At 37.0% G+C, this 19,413-nt stretch overlaps 4 protein-coding genes across 10 annotated transcripts; 3 read left to right on the forward strand and 1 right to left on the reverse strand.

The window, feature by feature from the left end:
- The first annotated feature begins 742 nt into the window (after positions 1 to 742).
- On the forward strand, positions 743 to 7,060 carry LOC121252679 (FACT complex subunit SSRP1-like). 3 transcript variants are annotated; one of them, XM_041152428.1, is made up of 16 exons: positions 743 to 945; positions 1,997 to 2,182; positions 2,423 to 2,528; positions 2,770 to 2,882; positions 3,103 to 3,186; positions 3,270 to 3,364; positions 3,482 to 3,590; positions 3,791 to 3,877; positions 3,966 to 4,058; positions 4,416 to 4,613; positions 4,706 to 4,851; positions 4,935 to 5,082; positions 5,586 to 5,684; positions 5,856 to 6,035; positions 6,450 to 6,528; positions 6,656 to 7,060. In XM_041152428.1, exons 1-16 carry the CDS (start codon positions 892 to 894, stop codon positions 6,781 to 6,783), a joined length of 1,905 nt encoding a protein of 634 aa, XP_041008362.1. In that variant the 5' UTR covers positions 743 to 891; the 3' UTR covers positions 6,784 to 7,060. The 3 variants fall into 3 exon arrangements, with proteins under 3 accessions (XP_041008362.1, XP_041008361.1, XP_041008363.1); XM_041152427.1 differs by having other exon boundaries at positions 744 to 945; positions 2,746 to 2,882; XM_041152429.1 differs by lacking the exons at positions 743 to 945; positions 2,423 to 2,528 and having other exon boundaries at positions 2,044 to 2,182; positions 2,746 to 2,882.
- Positions 7,061 to 8,153: 1,093 nt separating this feature from the next.
- Positions 8,154 to 10,472, forward strand: LOC121252680 (probable auxin efflux carrier component 8). 3 transcript variants are annotated; one of them, XM_041152432.1, is made up of 6 exons: positions 8,154 to 8,878; positions 9,364 to 9,560; positions 9,675 to 9,760; positions 9,830 to 9,987; positions 10,154 to 10,230; positions 10,337 to 10,472. In XM_041152432.1, the coding sequence occupies exons 1-6, from the start codon at positions 8,345 to 8,347 to the stop codon at positions 10,401 to 10,403; spliced, it is 1,119 nt and encodes a 372-aa protein (XP_041008366.1). In that variant the 5' UTR covers positions 8,154 to 8,344; the 3' UTR covers positions 10,404 to 10,472. The 3 variants fall into 3 exon arrangements, with proteins under 3 accessions (XP_041008366.1, XP_041008364.1, XP_041008365.1); XM_041152430.1 differs by having other exon boundaries at positions 8,154 to 8,855; positions 9,359 to 9,560; XM_041152431.1 differs by having other exon boundaries at positions 8,154 to 8,855; positions 9,362 to 9,560.
- An 878-nt stretch (positions 10,473 to 11,350) lies between these two features.
- Positions 11,351 to 14,503, forward strand: LOC121252682 (mitochondrial outer membrane protein porin of 34 kDa). Its single transcript, XM_041152433.1, has 6 exons — positions 11,351 to 11,519; positions 11,602 to 11,669; positions 12,347 to 12,457; positions 13,007 to 13,093; positions 13,277 to 13,485; positions 13,953 to 14,503. The coding sequence occupies exons 1-6, from the start codon at positions 11,471 to 11,473 to the stop codon at positions 14,257 to 14,259; spliced, it is 831 nt and encodes a 276-aa protein (XP_041008367.1). The 5' UTR covers positions 11,351 to 11,470; the 3' UTR covers positions 14,260 to 14,503.
- Positions 14,504 to 15,573: 1,070 nt separating this feature from the next.
- On the reverse strand, positions 15,574 to 18,656 carry LOC121252686 (hypersensitive-induced reaction 1 protein-like). Of its 3 annotated transcripts, none has more exons than XM_041152445.1 (6): positions 18,412 to 18,656; positions 17,383 to 17,598; positions 16,805 to 16,925; positions 16,624 to 16,715; positions 16,442 to 16,538; positions 15,574 to 16,152 (listed from the first exon to the last, which is right to left on the reverse strand). In XM_041152445.1, the coding sequence occupies exons 2-6, from the start codon at positions 17,569 to 17,571 to the stop codon at positions 15,797 to 15,799; spliced, it is 855 nt and encodes a 284-aa protein (XP_041008379.1). In that variant the 5' UTR covers positions 17,572 to 17,598; positions 18,412 to 18,656; the 3' UTR covers positions 15,574 to 15,796. The 3 variants fall into 3 exon arrangements, with proteins under 3 accessions (XP_041008379.1, XP_041008381.1, XP_041008380.1); XM_041152447.1 differs by lacking the exon at positions 18,412 to 18,656 and adding an exon at positions 18,264 to 18,405; XM_041152446.1 differs by lacking the exon at positions 18,412 to 18,656 and adding an exon at positions 17,714 to 18,405.
- Positions 18,657 to 19,413: the final 757 nt, after the last annotated feature.

Below are 19,413 nucleotides of genomic sequence, written 5' to 3' on the forward strand. Positions count from 1 at the left end.
AAAAAAAAAAAAATAACAATCACACACAGAACACCAAGATTTAAGTGGTTCGGCTCAATGTAAGCATACGCTCACTAGCAAGGTTGGTATCAATGAATTCACTATCGATAAATGTGGAGTACAAGAGATCAATTACAAAATCCTCAATCCCAAAGCTCTAATATACGTAGTAGACTCTTGGAATTCTCACAAAAGGACTTTTTTTTTTCTCTCTCTCTCTCTACTTGATACGGCTGCTCCCAAATGTCAAAAGTGTCAAATACGATGAAAACATTTCGTATTTATACTGAAACGGCCTGGAGCTCTTAAAATGAACATTTGCTTGAGCGAATATTAAGGCCGACGCTTACTCGAGTTGATTATCGAGCGAGTATCATTGTCGAGCAAGTGTCGAGCGAACTCTTAGATTGACATCCCGATTGAGCTGACTGTCAAGCGGATGTCGAGCGAACTCTCTGGTTGACATTCCACTCGAGCTGACTGTTGAGTGGGTGTTGAGTGAACTCATTATATGGAGTTCTCTGCCGCTTGAGCGAACAATTTGTGGAGACGTTTTTTCAATAAGAATCAAACTACCTCTTAATAGGTACTAAGATTGATAAGATTTAAGTTTTAAAATTTATCTTTTGAATTAAATTATATGATTTTCAAATAGAATTATTTCAACCTTAATACGAAATAATGCAGGATGAGGATGACGGTCTTCGATTTATCCTAAAATTTACAGCACAAGTAGACACGTTCGTAACTTCCATCATCCGATTCGCGCCACTAGGTAAAGTGAGAAAATTATAAACGGCCCATTCTTCCTCTCCCCTTTTCCAAGACTCTTTCTCGGACGCCGAACTCTTTCTGCATCTCCACAACTCGATTCTCTTTCGATTCTCTGCCATGACCGACGGCCACCTTTTCAACAATGTTTCTCTCGGAGGTCGTGGAGGCACTGTGAGTGATATCCTATTCCTCTCTCTCTCTCTCTCTCTCTCTCGCTCTCTCTCTCTCTCTCTGTGGCTCACTGCGATTCATTTGGACCGGTATATTTGAGCTTAATCTGGGGTTTTGCCGCCTTTGGTTTATTGCCCTTTCTCAATCCTATTGTGGAACCCTGGTTTTATTTCGACACCCAACTCCTTATCATCATGAATCAACCGTCTATGGTTTGGTGCTTTATTTACGGGGATAGTGGGAGGAATCGAGATGATTATTTGGGATTTTTTGACTCTGGAGGCTGCTGTTAGGTGTTTTTGACCAATGGTGATTGTGATCTTGGTTTTGGGTTTGGTTTCGAGAAATTTGATCTTGGTCTGTATTGTTTGCTGCGTGGTCGTGGGATAATGGTGATTGTGACTTCGGATTCCTTTTCTTAGAAACCGTAGTTTCACAATCACATTGCTGGAACCTTCTCTCTATAAGCTGTTTGGTTGAAGGACAAACAATAAACTTTCGAATCTTATAATTGTACCTTCTCTGCGTGTTCCACTTAGAAACCTACTCCTACTTCGTTGTGTACCTTCTCATTGTACAATTTTATATAAAAAAATCTTGGTTTTAAACTTTTTGATTGCTTTGTAGCATGAGGATAGGAATAAAATCTTAAAATCTTGTGACCGGCCCGTTTTGCCTTATCTGAAACCCTTGGCAATCACATCTCACAAACATTTTAGTAATTGAGTATGTCTTTCTGAGTTTAATAAGTTCGAGTGGCGAGTACTGGTAGGAAAAGTTTAAAATATTTTAAATGCTGTGTTTTAAGAGACATTAATCGTAGGAAGATAAATGTTGTCGTCTTTTTGGCATACTTGTCATATAGAGGTGGGGAATATATCTTTAAGAAGCTTGTATAGATACTGATTATGTCCTCCTTCTGATACATCTCGTGAAAGCTTCAGTTGATTGCATGCGGTAAAACTCAAATTTTCAGCCCAAATAGTTTACACTTTGTCAAAACCAGATGCCAACCTAAATATGGTCCCATCTTGTCATATATTGAATGCAGAATCTGGGGCAGCTTAAGGTATATTCAGGAGGGATTTTATGGAAGAAACAAGGAGGTGGTAAGGCAATCGAAGTTGATAAAGCCGACATCATGGGGGTGACATGGATGAAGGTCCCTAGGACAAATCAACTAGGTGTTCGGATCAAAGATGGGTTATACTATAAGTTCACTGGGTTCCGAGACCAGGTTACTACCTTCTCTCTCCCTCTCTCTCACATGTACAAAGTTGAACCAGCATCAATATATTCTCTATCCATTTTTTTACTTTTTTTTACCGATTAAAAAAAACAAGCTGGCCAGTTAGTTGCCTGTTCAGTGCATTTGCTGCATTTTTATGGCCGTTTTAAACAAAAATTCTCTAAATCATGCATAGCAATGCTCAGAACTAGCTAATCCTTTTGTTTCTATTTTATTCTTTGTCTGTAGGATGTCACTAGTTTGACCAATTTCTTTCAAAAAAATTGTGGTATAACACCGGAAGAGAAGCAACTTTCTGTCAGTGGTCTTAACTGGGGAGAAGTTGATTTAAATGGTCAGTTACATTCTTTTCCATTCAAGTTGATTGTCTCTCACTGATTTGAAGCTTTCCAATGATTGCTTGTAATTTTTCTTAATTTGTATATTGACAATTAAAAGCAGTTATCTGATTAATTAAAAGCATGTTGATTATCTTCTATATATGATTTCTTATGTTATTATGCTACTAGTCTGCCTTGATAATTTTTCGTCTTCTCTGCTGCTATTTGCAGATAATATGCTGACATTTTTGGTAGGTTCAAAGCAAGCATTTGAGGTATCTCTCGCAGATGTCTCACAAACTCAGCTTCAAGGGAAAAATGATGTACTCTTAGAGTTCCATGTGGATGATACAACTGGAGCTAATGAGGTTTGTGGGGTATATTTGATGCTTTTATTTATTGCATGAGTTCAGCATTCTCACCAATTGGATGCTCACGAACACATTGCTACCCATTCAAACTTAGGCTTCACTTCAAAAAAAGAAGAAAAAAGATTTTTGTAGCAAAAGGTTATTCTAGATAGCATCAAGTGCTTTAGATTTCAGATTAATTCATTTGTTTCTGAGCAATTCTATGTTGTTGTGACAGAAAGATTCATTGATGGAGATAAGTTTTCATATACCTAATTCTAACACCCAATTTGTTGGTGATGAGAATCATCCTCCTGCTCAGGTGTGTTTCTTCTTTTCTGCAGTAAAATTGTGTGGTTTACTTAGGATTGTTAAGTGAGGTTTTGTCCATCAACTATGTTTTAGGTTTTCCGTGACAAAATCATGTCAATGGCTGATGTTGGTGCTGGAGGCGAAGAAGCTGTGGTTACCTTTGAGGGCATTGCAATCCTCACGCCAAGGTAGGTGTTTTGACACATGCATGGATGGCCATGCAGTATCCATATGCTCCTGTATACGTGTTAATTTGGTTCGCCTTTCAATATCATTGCCTTGCCTCATATATGGCTAATTTTCAGGGGTCGTTACAATGTTGAACTTCATCTTTCGTTCTTACGGCTTCAAGGACAGGCTAATGATTTCAAGATTCAATACAGCAGTGTTGTTCGTCTGTTTTTACTTCCTAAGGTTTATTTTGTGGAAATACTATTTATGTGAATGTTCAATTTACATTATTTTTCCTTTTTGCAAAGACTTAAAAAGGTGTTATAGAGTGAGTACTGAATTCATATCCTGCTTTTTATTAATGCATTCGGCCAATTGATTGCTTTCTCTTATCATTAATGTCATCCATTAAAATGTATATGCCATGTTCTGTGTTAATGCAGTTTAACCAGCCACATACCTTCGTTGTTGTTACTCTTGATCCACCAATCCGTAAAGGGCAAACTTTGTACCCACATATTGTGTTGCAGGTATTTTGACGGTTCATTGCATCACTATTGGTTTGTTATTATTGTTGTGCTCTCATGCACTTATTTGCTTGTCTTCATCTTTGCACAGTTTGAAACTGACTATGTAGTTGATAGCACCCTGTCAATAAGTGAAGATCTTTTGAACACCAAATACAAAGACAAGTTAGAACCATCATATAAGGTAATCTATGGCTATTTTTTTTTTCCTTTTTTTATCTTTTCTTATTATCAGCTCTTTAGGTTTTTCTTTTTCTTTTCTTTTTGTAATGTTTTGTATTTGGCCCAGACAAAGTGTAGTTGTATATTTAGCATTTTTTTCATCAGAAAGTCAACAATCCTTTTAAAGAAAAGCTATAAGGGTGCAACCTAAGTTCACATGGATTATGCAGGAGATGCACCTAAAACAACATAAGGAAAAAGTGCAAGAAATCATGAAAACTAGAAACAAGGAAGCATAAAAGTGGTGCAAATGATTTTTTGGGACCTGGGGTTGTTGAATTCACATGAGCTTCTCTGATGGTTTAATTTAAACAAACAGGGACTTATTCATGAAGTGTTCACCACAGTATTGCGTGGCTTGTCTGGTGCCAAAGTTACTAAACCAGGAAAATTCCGTAGCTGTCAAGATGGTTATGCAGTGAAGTCATCATTGAAGGCTGAAGATGGAGTCTTGTATCCCCTTGAAAAGAGTTTCTTCTTTCTTCCCAAACCTCCTACACTCATTCTTCATGAAGAGGTATGATCTTTTAACTTATTATTTGTTATAATTGATCTGATCTTGTGATGTGCATCACTTGGGGATTGACCTTTTCGTATTTCTAATGATAGATTGAGTATGTTGAATTTGAGAGGCATACTGCTGGCGGCTCAAATATGCATTACTTCGATCTTCTTATAAGGCTGAGAACTGAGCAAGAGCATCTATTTCGGAACATCCAGAGGAATGAATACCATAATCTTTTTGATTTCATCAGGTCTTTTTTAATTGTCTTGTCTCATTTCATGGATAAAATCATAATGGCATCTTCAAATTTTCACCTTTTAGTTATTCATACAGTGGGAAGGGATTGAAAATTATGAACCTGGGAGATATTCGAACCACCGATGGCATGGCACGTGTTCTTCAGGATGAAGAAGATGATGCTGTTGACCCACATCTTGAGCGAATTAAGAATCAAGCTGGTGGAGATGAGAGTGATGAAGAGGTAGATCTTCGGTTTTTCTATTTTCTATTTTTTTTTTAATTTAAGAGGGCTGAGACTTTTTCTGGCATATATTTTCCCCATAATGAAGCCTTTTTTTAGTTATATAGATATCCTGTCTTTCTTTTCCACCCCCCTCCTCTCTCTCTCTCTCTCTGTGCACCTGTGTCCACATGTGCTCTACTTGTCCGGTATGTCTCTGGGATATCTGTGCCGTTGTCTTTGTGCATCCATCAGCTTTTGCTCATACTTGTTTGAGTATTCGTGGATCCATTATTGAGGCTATATGTTGTGTTTGTGTGTTTCTTCTTGCGTTCTTATCTCCTGTTTCTGTGCTCTTGCATCTTGTTGGGCTTGTCTGCTTGTGTTCCTACCTCTTGCTTGTCCTCTTGTATTTTGGTATGCTTTTTTTTTTTTCATGAAAGAGGACAAAGCTCCAATTTGCTTGTGCACGTCCCTTGGTCCACTTTTTCATAAGTGTGTTCAAACATGGTGACTTCTTGTAGGATGAAGATTTTGTTGTTGACAAAGATGATGGAGGTTCTCCAACTGATGATTCTGGAGGGGAGGAATCTGATGCTAGTGACAGTGGAGATGAGAAAGAGGTAAACCATTTGTATTTATATTTTATTTGCAACTACTTATCAAAAAAACTATATTTTATTTGCAAGTGTTTTACGGGGATTATCATTAGGTTTTCTTTGGTTACTCTTTCGTTGGTAAGTATTTTCTTTTCTTTCTTTGTTTACTCACATCAAATGAGTGCCAAATTTCAGAAGCCTGCAAAAAAGGAAATCAGAAAAGAGACTTCATCTTCCAAAGCAACTTCTAAGAAAAAATCTAGAGATGGAGATGAAGATGGTTCTAAAAAGAAGAAACAGAAAAAGAAAAAGGATCCGAATGCACCAAAGAGGGCAATGACAGGTTTCATGTTCTTCTCACAAATGGAAAGAGAGGTGAGTTGGTTTTGATAGCATTAAGCAAGTTCAAGGAATAATATAATTAGTTGGTGTGCACAGTTCAGTTGTGCAGGCTTGGCGAGAAGATATTCCCAGTGAGGCAGTTTTTGAATTTGCATTTTTAATATTAGAACAAATATGCCTCCATGCAGGACATTCATTGATATTTCTTGTTACCCAAAACCAACCAGTTATACATAGCTAACCTGGGAATCTATATGATCATAATATGAGAAAATAGAGAAATTTAGAGTGTTTTTTCTCTCTTTCTAATAAGGCAGTCTACATACCGATAAAAAAAAAAAAAAAAAAAAAAGCAGTCTACAAGTGTCCTTAATATATTTTCTACTTGTAGTTATTGTCGTGCATGGCACTTGGTTAGATTGCTAACCTTGATCATTCTGACCACAGAATGTAAGGAAAAGCAATCCTGGAATTCAGTTTACGGAGGTGGGGAGAGTACTTGGAGATAAGTGGAAAAAGATGACTGGTATGTATGATTTAACTAATTCAATTGTGTCTTGCCCCTCATTATCTCTATATGATTTGCCAATTACAGCTTGTATTATTTGGTGTGTACTACTCGCTTCAAAATAATTTTGCATTTATATGTGCAGCGGAGGAGAAAGAACCATATGAAGCAAAGGCTCTTCAAGACAAAAAGCGATACCAGGTGGAAATCAGTGGCTACAAGAACCCGCAATTGGTGGATATAGATTCTGGGAATCAGTCTGATAGCGCATAGATTAGATAGTGAATTCTAATCGCAATTTTTGTCCGACTGTTGTATCAATCGGCTCATTTATAAGATTAGTACTGTATACTTTTTTGCGTCCCTGACCATGTATCTATGCCCAATATATTGTCAGAAGTTTCTCCCTTGTTTCCTTGATTGGCTAAATGGAGTATTGAACTCCACTTCCAGTTGAGTGCCTGGAGAACAAAGGCCTCGATTGTTTTCGCACATGAGATGAGATGAGTTGAGATAAATATTAAAAGTTGAATAAAATATTGTTAGAATATATATTTTTAATATTATTTTTATTTTAAGATTTGAAAAAGTTGAATTGTTTATTATATATTGTGTAGAAATTTGGAAAAATTGTAATGATTAGGTGAGATGAGATTAGAAATTTTGTGAAAGTGAACGAGGTCTTAATTCTACAAGTTGCTTTTGCGTAGAAGAAAGGAAAGCACTACATTTTTTTTTTAGAGGAATAGTCATCCTATCCTTGGTAAAACAGTCACGGACATTGTGTTTTATTTTCCGATGATTGACATTGAATATATCAGTTAGATTGGATTTCTGGTCTCAAAGAAGATGGCTTGAAGAAAATAAAGCACGAGATTCATTTTTGGGTAAAATTTCACATTCCGAAAGCAAAGCAAATTCCCTTGCAATTCACACTTTTGACCAAATGCTGCAAAAACTCTTCCTATTTACCACAGTTATAAATCAGTTCTCTGATTACTTCTCTTGCAATTCACTCTTTATTCCTCCCTGTTATTTCAGACCTCAAAAAAGAAAAAAATACGCATGCCAGTATAAACTTCCCAATATAATCAAGGAAGGGTGTATTGTTCATTGGTACTTGTATTATTCATAAAAGAAAAAGGAACTGTTGTCAGACAACATGGTCCAAGCAAATATTTAGTGCAGATCTTTTAGCAAACATATATGCAACATGTACGCAGACTGAAAGACACAGATTATCAGAATTTTGCTATATTATCCTAAAAGAATATTAGTGAAAGGACAGAGGTATGCACCATGCATGGTCTTTTTCTTATCTCGTGGATGTACCGCACCATCTATGCATGGTCAAAACAAGGGAAGCTTAAACAAGAAATGCTTAAATGTATGGGAAAATCTAAAGCCTAACGGGCAAGATCTCAGCCTATAGATTTCTCTTGTGCCTAAAGGACCACCACTGAACCTAAAGAACAAGAGCATATGAATATGGAATCAACCTTTAATTCATAATTACAAATAAGCCCTGATATTTATATTCTTAGCTGTGTCCATAACAATCAGAACCGGCAAAGGCAAAGGCAATAATTTAAAGTAACCTATATAAAAAGGCAATAACTATGCTCGCATCCTGGCACAAACATTGACAACTTATGGGCTTTCTGGCAAATAAGAGAACTTTTGAGGAAGCTTCTGCAAAAACAGGAATTCTCACCTTAACTTTTCATGGTTTAACAAAGCATCCAAGAGCACATAAAACATCCTATATCACCCAGAAATCATTTCCAACGGATTTCTTTTGTTTTATTTTTCAATCCTACAATCACCAAGTATCATGATTTCTCCAGCCGATGTTTATCATGTTGTGGAAGCCACAGTCCCATTATATGTTGTAATGATAATAGCCTACATCTCAGTGAAATGGTGGAAGCTTTTCACGCCAGATCAATGTGCAGGCATAAACAAGTTTGTGGCAAAATACTCGATTCCACTGTTATCGTTCCAAGTGATCTCTACCAACAACCCCTACAAAATGAACCTCAAACTCATACTCGCAGACTTACTGCAGAAACTACTTGCCTTTCTGGTATTGATAGCAGTTACTAAAGTCAGCTCCCGAGGAGACTTGAATTGGATCATTACTGGTATCTCTTTGTCAACACTTCCCAACACTTTGATCCTAGGACTTCCACTGTTGACAGCCATGTATGGGGATGAAGCAGCTGTGCTCCTTTCCCAGATAATTGTCTTACAAAGCCTAATCTGGTACAATCTATTGTTGTTTTTATTTGAGCTCAGTGCCACGAAGGGAGCAGCCCCTGTAACACCAGCATTAGAAGCCCAAGGTAAGAATTCAGAGTTTGCATATGCAAAGGATAGCGATTCAAAGCCTCACTTACATAGGGGCATATAATAGCTTTGACAGCATGAAACCCTCTTTCCTGAATTCCAATTTTGAACTTCCTAAACATAATAGCTAAACCATGCTGCCTAGTCAACTATATAGAAACCTAAGATAAATCACATTGGCCCGCTTTGAATTCAAGGTTTTTCTAATTCCTCTCTCCAGTACAACTCTCCACTTCAATTGCATGTGACCAGTTAAATCTTCTAGAAGGGTTTCATGTCAAGTACTCTTATAACATCAACAAATGTATGTCATGGTACCACAATAAAGTAGCCTCTAAGTTAGTCGTTGTCATGATATTGTCCATGCATCAGGTTTATCTTGTACAGAATACGACTGAAATTTAATACATAACACAATGATGCATATGTTACACATCTTGGTTTTCACTTTTGCTGATATATATTCACATTAGTAAAAAGTGGGTTGCTGCTATTAAAGTAGAGACAGAAATCCCCCAGCAAGCACAAACAAAAGAAGAAGAGGAAGTGAAAGAGGAGGAAGCAAGAATCAGGGCTGCAAGGAAAACCAAAACCAAAACCAAAACCATGCTCATTCTGTTGACAGTGGGGAAGAACTTTATAAGAAACCCCAATACACATGCAACTTCAATTGGTCTAATTTGGGCAAGCATACATTACAAGTAAGCCTGCAGGGCCTAACAAAAAACATAATTCACATCATAGATTCCACTCGAAACAGATTGTTGACAATATCATTGATCTCAGAATGAGCAATTTGGTTGAGAATTTTGCAGGTGGGGAATCACAATGCCAGAAATTCTCAAACAATCAATAATCATAATTTCAAATGGGGGACTTGGAATGGCAATGTTCAGCTTAGGTATGAGTAAACATATACGAATTCTGTACCATAGAATCGTTTAACTTATTCAAATGGATCACTTCACAGGTCTTTTCATGGCGTCACGTGTTAGCATAATAGCATGTGGAACACGAATGGCAGTGGTAGCCATGGGAATGAAGTTCTTAATGGGGCCTGCCTTAATGGCTGTGTCTTCAACTGCCGTTGGACTAAGGGGCAAAGTCTTTAGAGAGGCTATTGTGCAGGTGCTTAATTTGTTTTTTTTCTTTTTTTTTTTTTTCTCGACGACCTTTTATGGTACACCATGGCCCCAGTCTTTACGGGCTCAAGTGCCCTATAAGCCACAATATAATTTGTTTACTCTTTGAGTACAATCAGCCAAGAAGGTTATATAATCTGTCTGTGCTGCAGGCGGCACTTCCTCAAGGAATTGTTCCATTTGTTTTTGCAAAAGAGTATGACATAAATCCTGACATATTAAGCACCGGGTAATGACAAATGCTTCAGTGCATCTCAAATTTCAGTTCTGAGTTCTGCTGCAAATCATGGTTTAGCTTAATTAGAATCTGAGATATCTTCTTGTTCTTGTTACAGGGTAATTTTTGGCATACTCATTTCCATGCCAATAGCTTTAGGCTACTACTTCCTGCTAGCATTGTGAAAAATGCTATTTGAACGATGCGATAGAATCTCTGCGGCATAGTTCTAAACCAGGAAAATTTAGAGGAGATGTGGACTGCACCCATGTTGGCCAATTTTCTCAAGTTTCTTTTGACATCTGATGCGATTGAGTTTCTCCCTTGAACAAACAAAATGTAGTTGTTTTGAATATTAGCATTTGAAATATATATTTTGTTACCTCAAAAATGCACCTTCACACATGAATTAGCTCCAGATCAGCTGCAGCATATACACCGACCTGGAATTCTTAAAAAATTGCCAAAGACAATTGCCCACACGACAAAACAAAAAAAAAAAAAAAAAAAAAGGAGGAAGAAATCGTTATCTAATAAGGCCCTGGTCGGTAACACAGGTCATCAATGCTGTCCAAACTTCTATTGGTTCGACACTTGTTATGTCACTTTCATCTTATTGAATGCCAAGTGTCAACAAATTTCTTGCATTCTCGCTTCCTTCGGCTGATATCTCGCTTTGAAGCTGTCTAGCTCCTTATTACATGAAAAAATTAATCCACAGAAATTTTATATAATTCACGAATTTTCCTGATTTTTTTTTCTTTTTATAAAAAGAAAAGAAAATCGTTGAATTATGTTTTAGGTTTGATTTGTATTCGTAAATTATTTCAACTCATCTCAATTTATCTCATTATTATTTATTATTATTCATTAATTTTGACTTATAAATTTTACTATTATTCGTAATCTATTTCATTATTATTTATAATTTATTTTAACTTATTTTCGAATACAAACGACAGCTTAATTATCTTTAAACAATTTCCCCTTGACACTCGCGTCATTACCTCAGTGAAGCCTCGAAATCAGAAAAAATCGTAAAAATCGGTGGTTAAGACATCCAAAGAGCATTTTACCCAGATCCAACGGCCCCTGTTAAGCCTCTCATGAAAATGAAATCTAAGCTGAAAATAGGGTTTCTCACTCTGTATATATCAGTCCCCAAACAACCACCGTTCAGAGTGCGAGAGCCATCCCTTCTATATCCTCCTTACCCTTCGTCGAGTCTCGGATCTCCATTTTTCGCACAACGATGGGCAAGGGTCCTGGCCTTTACTCTGATATCGGCAAGAAAGCCAGAGGTTATTTCTCTGCATATATTAAGCTTTTTGTTAAGGCTTTGTTGTTTATTTTGGTGTTTATTTTTTTATTTTTGGGTTTCAGATCTTCTCTACAAGGATTACCAGAGCGACCACAAATTCACCATCACTACCTATTCGCCCACCGGAGTTGTAAGTCGTTATTTGCTTTCAGAAGATCTGTAATTAAGAAGTTGGGTTATACAACTTCATATTGTTGAATGTACGATTTGGCATGTCATTATATACTTACTACGATTACTAGAAGGCTCGGGACGAAGATATAGGCTTTATATTGTGCTGGAAATGAATTTATAGCGGCATATTGAGATTTTCTTTACAGCTATTTTTTTAAAGTGGGTTTTTGGGAGAAATTTATATAAACATACATTAACTTTTTGCATGCTTCTGAACTATGATCAACATTTGTATTTTTTCTCTCTAATAAATTGTTATCTCTATATTTGTTTATTTCAATCACGGGAACAGAGATATGTTTATGGTTGATACGAGATTCTGAGCAAACAGCTTGTATCATTTTCTAGTCCCTAACTTGTAATTAGGTGTTTGCTTTTGTATACTTCTTGTGTACTTAGGCTTTGCCTACTTGATTCGATAAACTCTTATTCTTACTTATCAAAAGAGAAAAAGAGATTCAGAGCTGTTTCTTATTCCCACATTAATGGGTATGAAACTCGGTTATATGAGCTTGATCCTCCCAACCTGGTCAATGATGATAATTTGTCATCTATTTTTAAGCTATTTATCTCAATAATAAAAATAATAATACCTTATGACGTGTTGATGCTGACCTGTATTTTCTACTTCAGGCTATCACCTCATCAGGAACAAAGAAAGGAGATCTTTTTTTGGCTGATGTCAACACTCAATTGAAGAACAAAAACATCACAACTGACATCAAAGTGGATACAAACTCCAATGTAAGCTCAAGCTTCTTATTCGGTGTATTTTCTTTATTATCTCCCATATTCATGTTGGGATTTCCCCTGCCTTGTGGCTGGACCCGTATTGACATCAGAAAGCTAATGCTGAATCTGTACCATTTGACCTTAGTTTTTGAAAGTCACATATTAGTCCTCCCCATGTATCTGTAGTATATATTGCTGGTGATAGCTCATTCAAAAGAACATGCAGTTGGATAAGAGCAACTGGTTTTTATGTTGACCATGCCCTGCATAGATAGGTTTAAAGTCTAACTTCCATCTATGGCTTTGGAGAAATGAAAAATGGCCAAGCAATCCTCCCACTACACTTGTTCTTAGCATGCTGTAGAGTTTGCAGTTATTGTGGTTAAAATCATCATTGCAATTGATCAGTTTAATAACCAAAGTATTTTGTTTTACCTAGGTGAATAACCTATATGATTGCAAGGTTTTTAATGATTGAATTAAAAACCCCATGTTCAAAAGAAATTTATTTACCTTCTTCAATGTGTTTATTTTGTCGCTAAAAGCTTATATTATGATCAGCTTCTTACGACCATAACAATTGATGAGCCTGCTCCTGGTCTCAAGACAATCCTTAGCTTCAGAGTTCCTGATCAAAGGTCTGGCAAGGTGAGCAATGTAATATCCAGTTTTTGTATGATGAGATCTTATCTAGTATCTACCAACCAAAAAAGGAATTTGTATTTAACTGCTGCTGACTTCTCAAATGTTAAATTTTCGTCTGAGATACTTTATCATCATGGACACAGGCATTAAACTTGTTGTTTGAATCATTTTTTTATTGCGGAACAGGTGGAACTCCAGTACTTGCATGACTATGCAGGGATAAGCACCAGTGTTGGGTTGACTGCAAATCCTATTGTTAACTTCTCTAGTGTTATAGGAACTAATCTTGTTGCACTGGGCACGGATCTCTCATTTGACAGCAAGACTGGGAATTTCACAAAATGCAATGCTGGATTGAGCTTCTCCAATGCAGACTTAATTGCTTCGTTGACCTTGTGAGTAATTCTTTGAATGGTGTGTGAAAAAAAAAGAAACGTATGACTTTTTTTCCTGATTTAACTTGTGTTATAGATGTTTACATGCATCTTGTGCTCAACATTTTCATCATCACTATCGTGATCATCATCATTATTATTAGCACCTTTACTTATGAAAAAGGCATTATTATCAGCAGTAATTCTTTAAGTAGTGTGAAAAAAGAAGAATTTGAACTTCCCCCCTTTTTAACTTGTGTAATATATGTTTGCATATACTTCTTGTGCTCAACATATTCGTCACTATCATTATATCAGCATGAATGAAACTCTTTTTCAGGGTAGATCTGACATGTTTATAATTTTTTAATTTTTTGTTATCATAGTACTTATCAATTTTTTTTTGTTATCGTATATTTTTTTGTGGGCATTGGGAGAGGATGGTTCCTGTGGTTGCATTAGATGATGAACATATATTGATTATACAGGAATGACAAAGGTGATTCCCTGAGTGCCTCCTATTATCATTCAGTGAACCTCCTAACCAACACAGCTGTTGGTGGTGAGGTTACCCATAGCTTTTCAACCAATGAGAATACCATCACTGTTGGTACCCAGCATGCATTAGACCCATTGACCACAGTGAAGGCGCGGGTGAACAATTTTGGCAAGGCTAGTGCTCTTATTCAGCATGAGTGGCGCCCTAAGTCGCTTTTCACCATTTCTGGAGAGCTAGACACGAGGGCCATTGAGAAGAGTGCCAAGGTTGGACTAGCTTTGGCTCTTAAGCCATGAGTGTACTCGGCTCATTTATGGTGTGGAGTTTTCAGGTAGGTTTGAGGAACTTAGTTTAGTTCTCTTTTTGGACACACACTGTTGATGGTTATGACTTCTAATTTCTCTTTCCATGGCTTTGAATTGTAAAATAAATATTAGATGGTGTCACAAACCAAACTTACAATTTCCTTGAGTTTTTACAATTTCACCACCTCCTCGTCCAAATGGGGATGAATAGTTGTTATCAAAGAGGTTTGACTTATGAGATTTTGTTCCATCCTTTTTATGGTATTTTTCAGCTATTCTCTTTTTTCATTAATAGTGTTCTGGCTGTTTTTTCATATCTTGGTGGTATATATATTTTTTTCAAGGATGAGGCCCTTCTTGCATTCAGTCTCTTTCTTGTTTCCCTTTTTTTTTTTTTTTTTTTTTTTTAATTATTTTGTATCTGGGAGAGAACTGGTCTGAGCTGCTTTTAGAGGAGATGCCAAGTTATACGTTACCTACTGCGATTTTGAAAATAACATTATGGTGTTATCTGGGTACGTTGCAAGAGTTGAATTCCAACTCCTGAGTGAGCTGTGTCTTGTGCCCAAAGTAGTAGTTGTTTAATGGGATAAGGCAATGGGCCATCCAGAGTTACTGTTGAGATCTCAATCCTTCTTTTCCTAGCATTATAACGTACGCATAGGTAGGGCCGGGCTCTTGTAATGGTTGTTTTGGTTTCTAGTGGAAAATTTTCTGATAAGAAGGGGGCAAGAGAGAATTTATTCGACAGAAGATTTGGCATGATTTAGTTTTTTGATCGACCCATTATGGGTTAATACTCAACAATCTTGTGCAGATGTTTCTCTGCTTTCGAAACTGCGGTTGGATCCATCAAGTTGTGTGATTTATGCTAAAACTTTTTGTGTGTAATGGACAAGTTACCTTGGGGGTGGATATTAGGGTTGGTACTGCAGAATCAAGCATAATTACTGTTCTAAGATCCTTGATGAAGTCCTAAAGGGGGGAATAGGTTGGTTCTGTCATTTTGCTGTGTTCTCACGCAGTAAGTAGAGCTCCCAACGCCTTAGGAATTGGATCGTTATTTTATGAAAATTCGCCTGGGACCAGAATCTTTTCCTAGTCAGTGACCCAACTATTTTCTGGTCTTAGAGGCTGGGTGTCTTTCTATGTTTCTTTATATGGTCCCCCAGAGATAGGTGAGGACCACTTCTAGGTGGGATTTTTATTTACAGCCGTTGTCTTTTCTGTTCTTAGGGAGTTAAAGTGTTCCGTTTCCTGTCAACTTTTAAGGTCGCTCATCATGTAAATTTTTTGGCTGTAGCGGGACATAATCTTCTAATATACATCGGAATAGCAGTTCCGACATGGCAGAACTTCAAATTACAAGTTTACAACTTTTTTTATGTGCGTCACGCAAATAAGAAAAATGCTCAAAACCAACCAACTACGGGTGAGCAGTCCTGGGAAGAGCACACTTACATAAGTTACACCACATAACCTTCATCAGAACCCCCCGGCGCATCATTTAATTGAGACTTGATTGTTCCTAATGAGAGGATGCCTGAAGCAGCCCATCTCGAATCTGCGAGGCGACATCATGCACCATACCTGGTCCATGTGGAATGAACACTGCTGAGGATTTAGAGCTAGCTCCAATTTCCTTCATGGTGTCAAAGTACTGCGTGATAAGCACCATGTCCAGCACATCCTTAGCAGTGGTCCCCGGCACATTGACCGAGAAGCCGAGCACGCTATCTCTCAGACCATCCACAATTGCCTGGCGCTGCCGGGCAATTCCCACTCCCGAGAGATATTTGGCTTCTGCCTCGCCCTCTGCTCGCTTGATCTGCACGATTTTCTCTGCTTCTCCTTTCTCGCTAGTTGCTACCCTCAACCTTGCAGCTGTAAACATTCAAACAAACACCAAAAAGGACTATCATAAGGACTTCCCTTTGGTTTTTTGGGTTTTGGTTAGGAGGCTAAACTGCCTTCCGATACGATTCAAAATGGCAAATAAGACAGCATCTCCTTTCATTTTAAGCCGAGTTACCCGTCTGATTTTATTAGTTGATGATGTAAAAGACTCCCTTGGGGATTCTATTTTATTCTTCCTTTCAATGAAGCTTTTCCCCGATCAAAAAAGAAAACAAAGAAAGAAAAAGAAGAAGAAGCAAAGATAATAGATATATACCGGCATTAATTTCATTCATGGATCGCTTCACGCGCTCATCCGGTTCTATGTCAACAATGAGTGTCTGGACAATCTGATACCCATACGCAGACATAGCCTGTGAATCATTTCAAAGCAAATATTTGTTAACTAAGTTGATATATGAATCTCAAATAATAATATCACTCCGACTGAATTCTGACCTTTTCAAGCTCATCTTCAACTGCTTTTGCAATATCATTTTTTTGCTCAAAGACATCATCTAAGTTTAGCATTGGAACGCTAGCTCTGATTACTAAACAATCGAATACAGTAATGGACATCAAAATACGTTAGCATCATGAATATTTATCAGATTTTTTTTAGGAGAGTTTGGGATCATACCATCAAATACATAGGCTTGGAGTTGGGTTTTTGGATTGCTAAGTTTGTAGAAAGCATCACTTGCCTTATCAGCCATAACACGGTATTGAATGGATGCAACGACTGTAACGAACACATTGTCCTGAATGAAAAACATTAGAAAAGGTCATTGATCATGTATCTTATCCAGTTAAAAGGTAAATGTGATCCTTGAATTTAATTTAAGATATTCTTCATAAGGAGCTTATCATTCTTTCTTATACTTTAATGTAGAGGTTTTTTTTTTTCTCTCTTTTTCCCTTTTTGCTTTAACAAGAATCTCTGACATGAATGTCTGTGTTATCCAATGAGCATGACAAAGGATGAACCTATGATCGAGTGAAACTTTAATCAAGGTTTCAAAGGTCACTGATATATGTTGACGAAGTCACTACCATTTAGATGTAACTGGTCTTTTAAGCTTGTCCCTCATTTTTCTTTTTCTTTTTTCCCCCATTAATGATACGGGGCTTTCCCATTTGTCACATACCGGTAAAACAGGACATAAGCAGTATTTATTTTGTGGTGAGAAGAAAGAAATTGCTCTGAAGGAAGCAAACCTTTGTCTTTGTCTCACATCGTACATCCAACTGCTGCAACCGGAGTGTGATGCGGCCAGCTAGGCGACTACCTAAAATCCAAGGGACACAATGGCATCCTGGTTCGAGTACATCATTGTACTTTCCAAATCTTTCCTTGACGGCAACTGTGGATTGGTTGATTTGTACACAGCAAAATAAGTTACCCATGATTGTTTAGCTTATATATGTTCCTTGCTGAAAAGAATCCAAGAAAATGGTGAAAAAATCCCCCATGACTGACGGTTAGAAGGACTCAGAAAATTGAAAGGAATTCATATTCCTGCACTGTAGGACATCTTGCATGGTTCACTGCATCCTTTGATTGAAATTTAGAGCCAGTTATGACCTTTGCCTTTTCTGCCATCTAAATGGTCATTAAGCTCAACAGAGTCAACCCTTGAGTTTGTGTGGAATTAAGCATCTCTTTAATTTTCCCACAATCGGATGCAAATCATAAACAGATGAGGGCAATCTTTATGTGAAAATTATATATGAAAAGTCCAATTTATAGGCAATTTATCAATATATCGATCTTATATAAAAGATAGAACGCGAAACTTGCACACTGTACAGCTTTTAGAACTTATTGTTATGTGGAATTAAGAAGGCGAGATATATAGACAGATTAAATATGTTTTTGTGTTTTCCATTCATATTCGGCATTGAAGCACAATATTCTAAGAACATATATAGATAGTTATGTAAACAACAGTGATCGGACGATGAAAAGCTGCAATGAAGTCTGTGTTAATCCTGGTAGATACTTATAAAGCTGGACTGTGTCATAAATGAAGTATATGCGGAATTTACCAAATTGAAGTAATATTTCTAAATCTGAGGCAGGATTTTGTGGAACTCATCAGGTTAAGAGGTTAGAAATGGAAGATAGTAAAGAAACAAGATGGAAAACAAAGATCATCGCTACGAGTAAGGTAGATGTCTCAGGATTACCAGAGAAACTAAGATCACTGTCTGAATACTCAGAATTCGATTAATGGAAAAACATACCAAAAAGCTGCAAGGTAGGCACCGAGATGGTGTATTGAAATGTATGGAGGGGAATAAAACTTTTGAGAACTGTGCAGAATTGCGGATAGACTTTGTAGACAACCTGTCACCCTCAGTGCCTTCACATAATTATAACCAATAATTCTTGTTGCTTCCTATATATTTTCAGCCCGCAAATATGTCCTTATCAATCTACCCAAGTTGGAAAACACAAATACAGGAAAGGAAGGAAAGAAGACTTAACAAAGTTGAAGGCTCTTGCCAGGAAACTTCCGTCTTGAGGGGGCCCAGGCACGAGTCCCACGATTACGTTAATGCCCCATGTCGAACGGACTTTTTGAAGGTGCTGCGCAATTGGATAAGATAAAAGAGCATTCCACTGGTCACATGAGCTCCCAAAAAACAAGATAATAGAAGAAGTGCTACGCTCGTGAAAATAAATTACGTTAGATATTCTTTATGATAAAATTAATTTTATAATTTAATAGATGACATTAAATTATGTTAGTTTGTAGATTTATTTTGTGAGATCTTTTTATAATTAAAGTATTTCTCTCGTCAATAACAAGATAAAGACAGTGCACATTCGAAGGTTTTTTCTAATTTCTTTTTCATTTTGTTCCCTTTAGCTTGTTCATTCCAACACGTATCGAATATATCCAAATTATATTCGGCGAAAATCAAATATAATTGGGCAATGAGAAATAGTCAGACAATGAACGGTCTTGTGAGTACTTGAATAATAGATATTGGTTTTTTTGCACAGCTAGATAAGATCAGTCAGTCCTTTGTTTTTTGGGGGGCTTTTCCTATGAACTGCGCAACAAATTACGATCCTTCTGACTTGTGACAAACTTTTTATTTATTTAATATGTTATTATATTATTTCTGGTCTTTCAAGCGTTGCTGGGGTCGAGCACGTTTAGGGCCCTTTGACGAAAAAGATTGCAAGATCAGTTGTTAAAATTATACCAAGATTCAATAGATAACCCTCGTATAATT

This window comes from Juglans microcarpa x Juglans regia, chromosome 2S (assembly GCF_004785595.1).
Source record: "Juglans microcarpa x Juglans regia isolate MS1-56 chromosome 2S, Jm3101_v1.0, whole genome shotgun sequence".
NCBI classification, from domain to species: domain Eukaryota; kingdom Viridiplantae; phylum Streptophyta; class Magnoliopsida; order Fagales; family Juglandaceae; genus Juglans; species Juglans microcarpa x Juglans regia.

Bases quoted from the DNA above. Each gene is read 5' to 3' on its own strand.
- LOC121252679 (XM_041152427.1), top strand. From the start codon at position 892: ATGACCGACGGCCACCTTTTCAACAATGTTTCTCTCGGAGGTCGTGGA. The intron at 3,878-3,965 runs GTATTTTGACGG...ATCTTTGCACAG, and splicing joins ACCCACATATTGTGTTGCAG to TTTGAAACTGACTATGTAGT. The intron at 6,036-6,449 runs GTGAGTTGGTTT...TTCTGACCACAG, and splicing joins TCTCACAAATGGAAAGAGAG to AATGTAAGGAAAAGCAATCC.
- LOC121252680 (XM_041152432.1), top strand. From the start codon at position 8,345: ATGATTTCTCCAGCCGATGTTTATCATGTTGTGGAAGCCACAGTCCCA. The intron at 8,879-9,363 runs GCAAAGGATAGC...ATTAAAGTAGAG, and splicing joins AGAATTCAGAGTTTGCATAT to ACAGAAATCCCCCAGCAAGC. The intron at 9,561-9,674 runs GTAAGCCTGCAG...AGAATTTTGCAG, and splicing joins TGGGCAAGCATACATTACAA to GTGGGGAATCACAATGCCAG.
- LOC121252682 (XM_041152433.1), top strand. From the start codon at position 11,471: ATGGGCAAGGGTCCTGGCCTTTACTCTGATATCGGCAAGAAAGCCAGA. The intron at 13,094-13,276 runs GTGAGCAATGTA...ATTGCGGAACAG, and splicing joins CTGATCAAAGGTCTGGCAAG to GTGGAACTCCAGTACTTGCA. The intron at 13,486-13,952 runs GTGAGTAATTCT...TTGATTATACAG, and splicing joins TTAATTGCTTCGTTGACCTT to GAATGACAAAGGTGATTCCC.
- LOC121252686 (XM_041152445.1), bottom strand. From the start codon at position 17,571: ATGGGTAACTTATTTTGCTGTGTACAAATCAACCAATCCACAGTTGCC. The intron at 16,926-17,382 runs GTTTGCTTCCTT...TTTTTCATTCAG, and splicing joins GATGTGAGACAAAGACAAAG to GACAATGTGTTCGTTACAGT. The intron at 16,153-16,441 runs GTATATATCTAT...GAATGTTTACAG, and splicing joins CATGAATGAAATTAATGCCG to CTGCAAGGTTGAGGGTAGCA.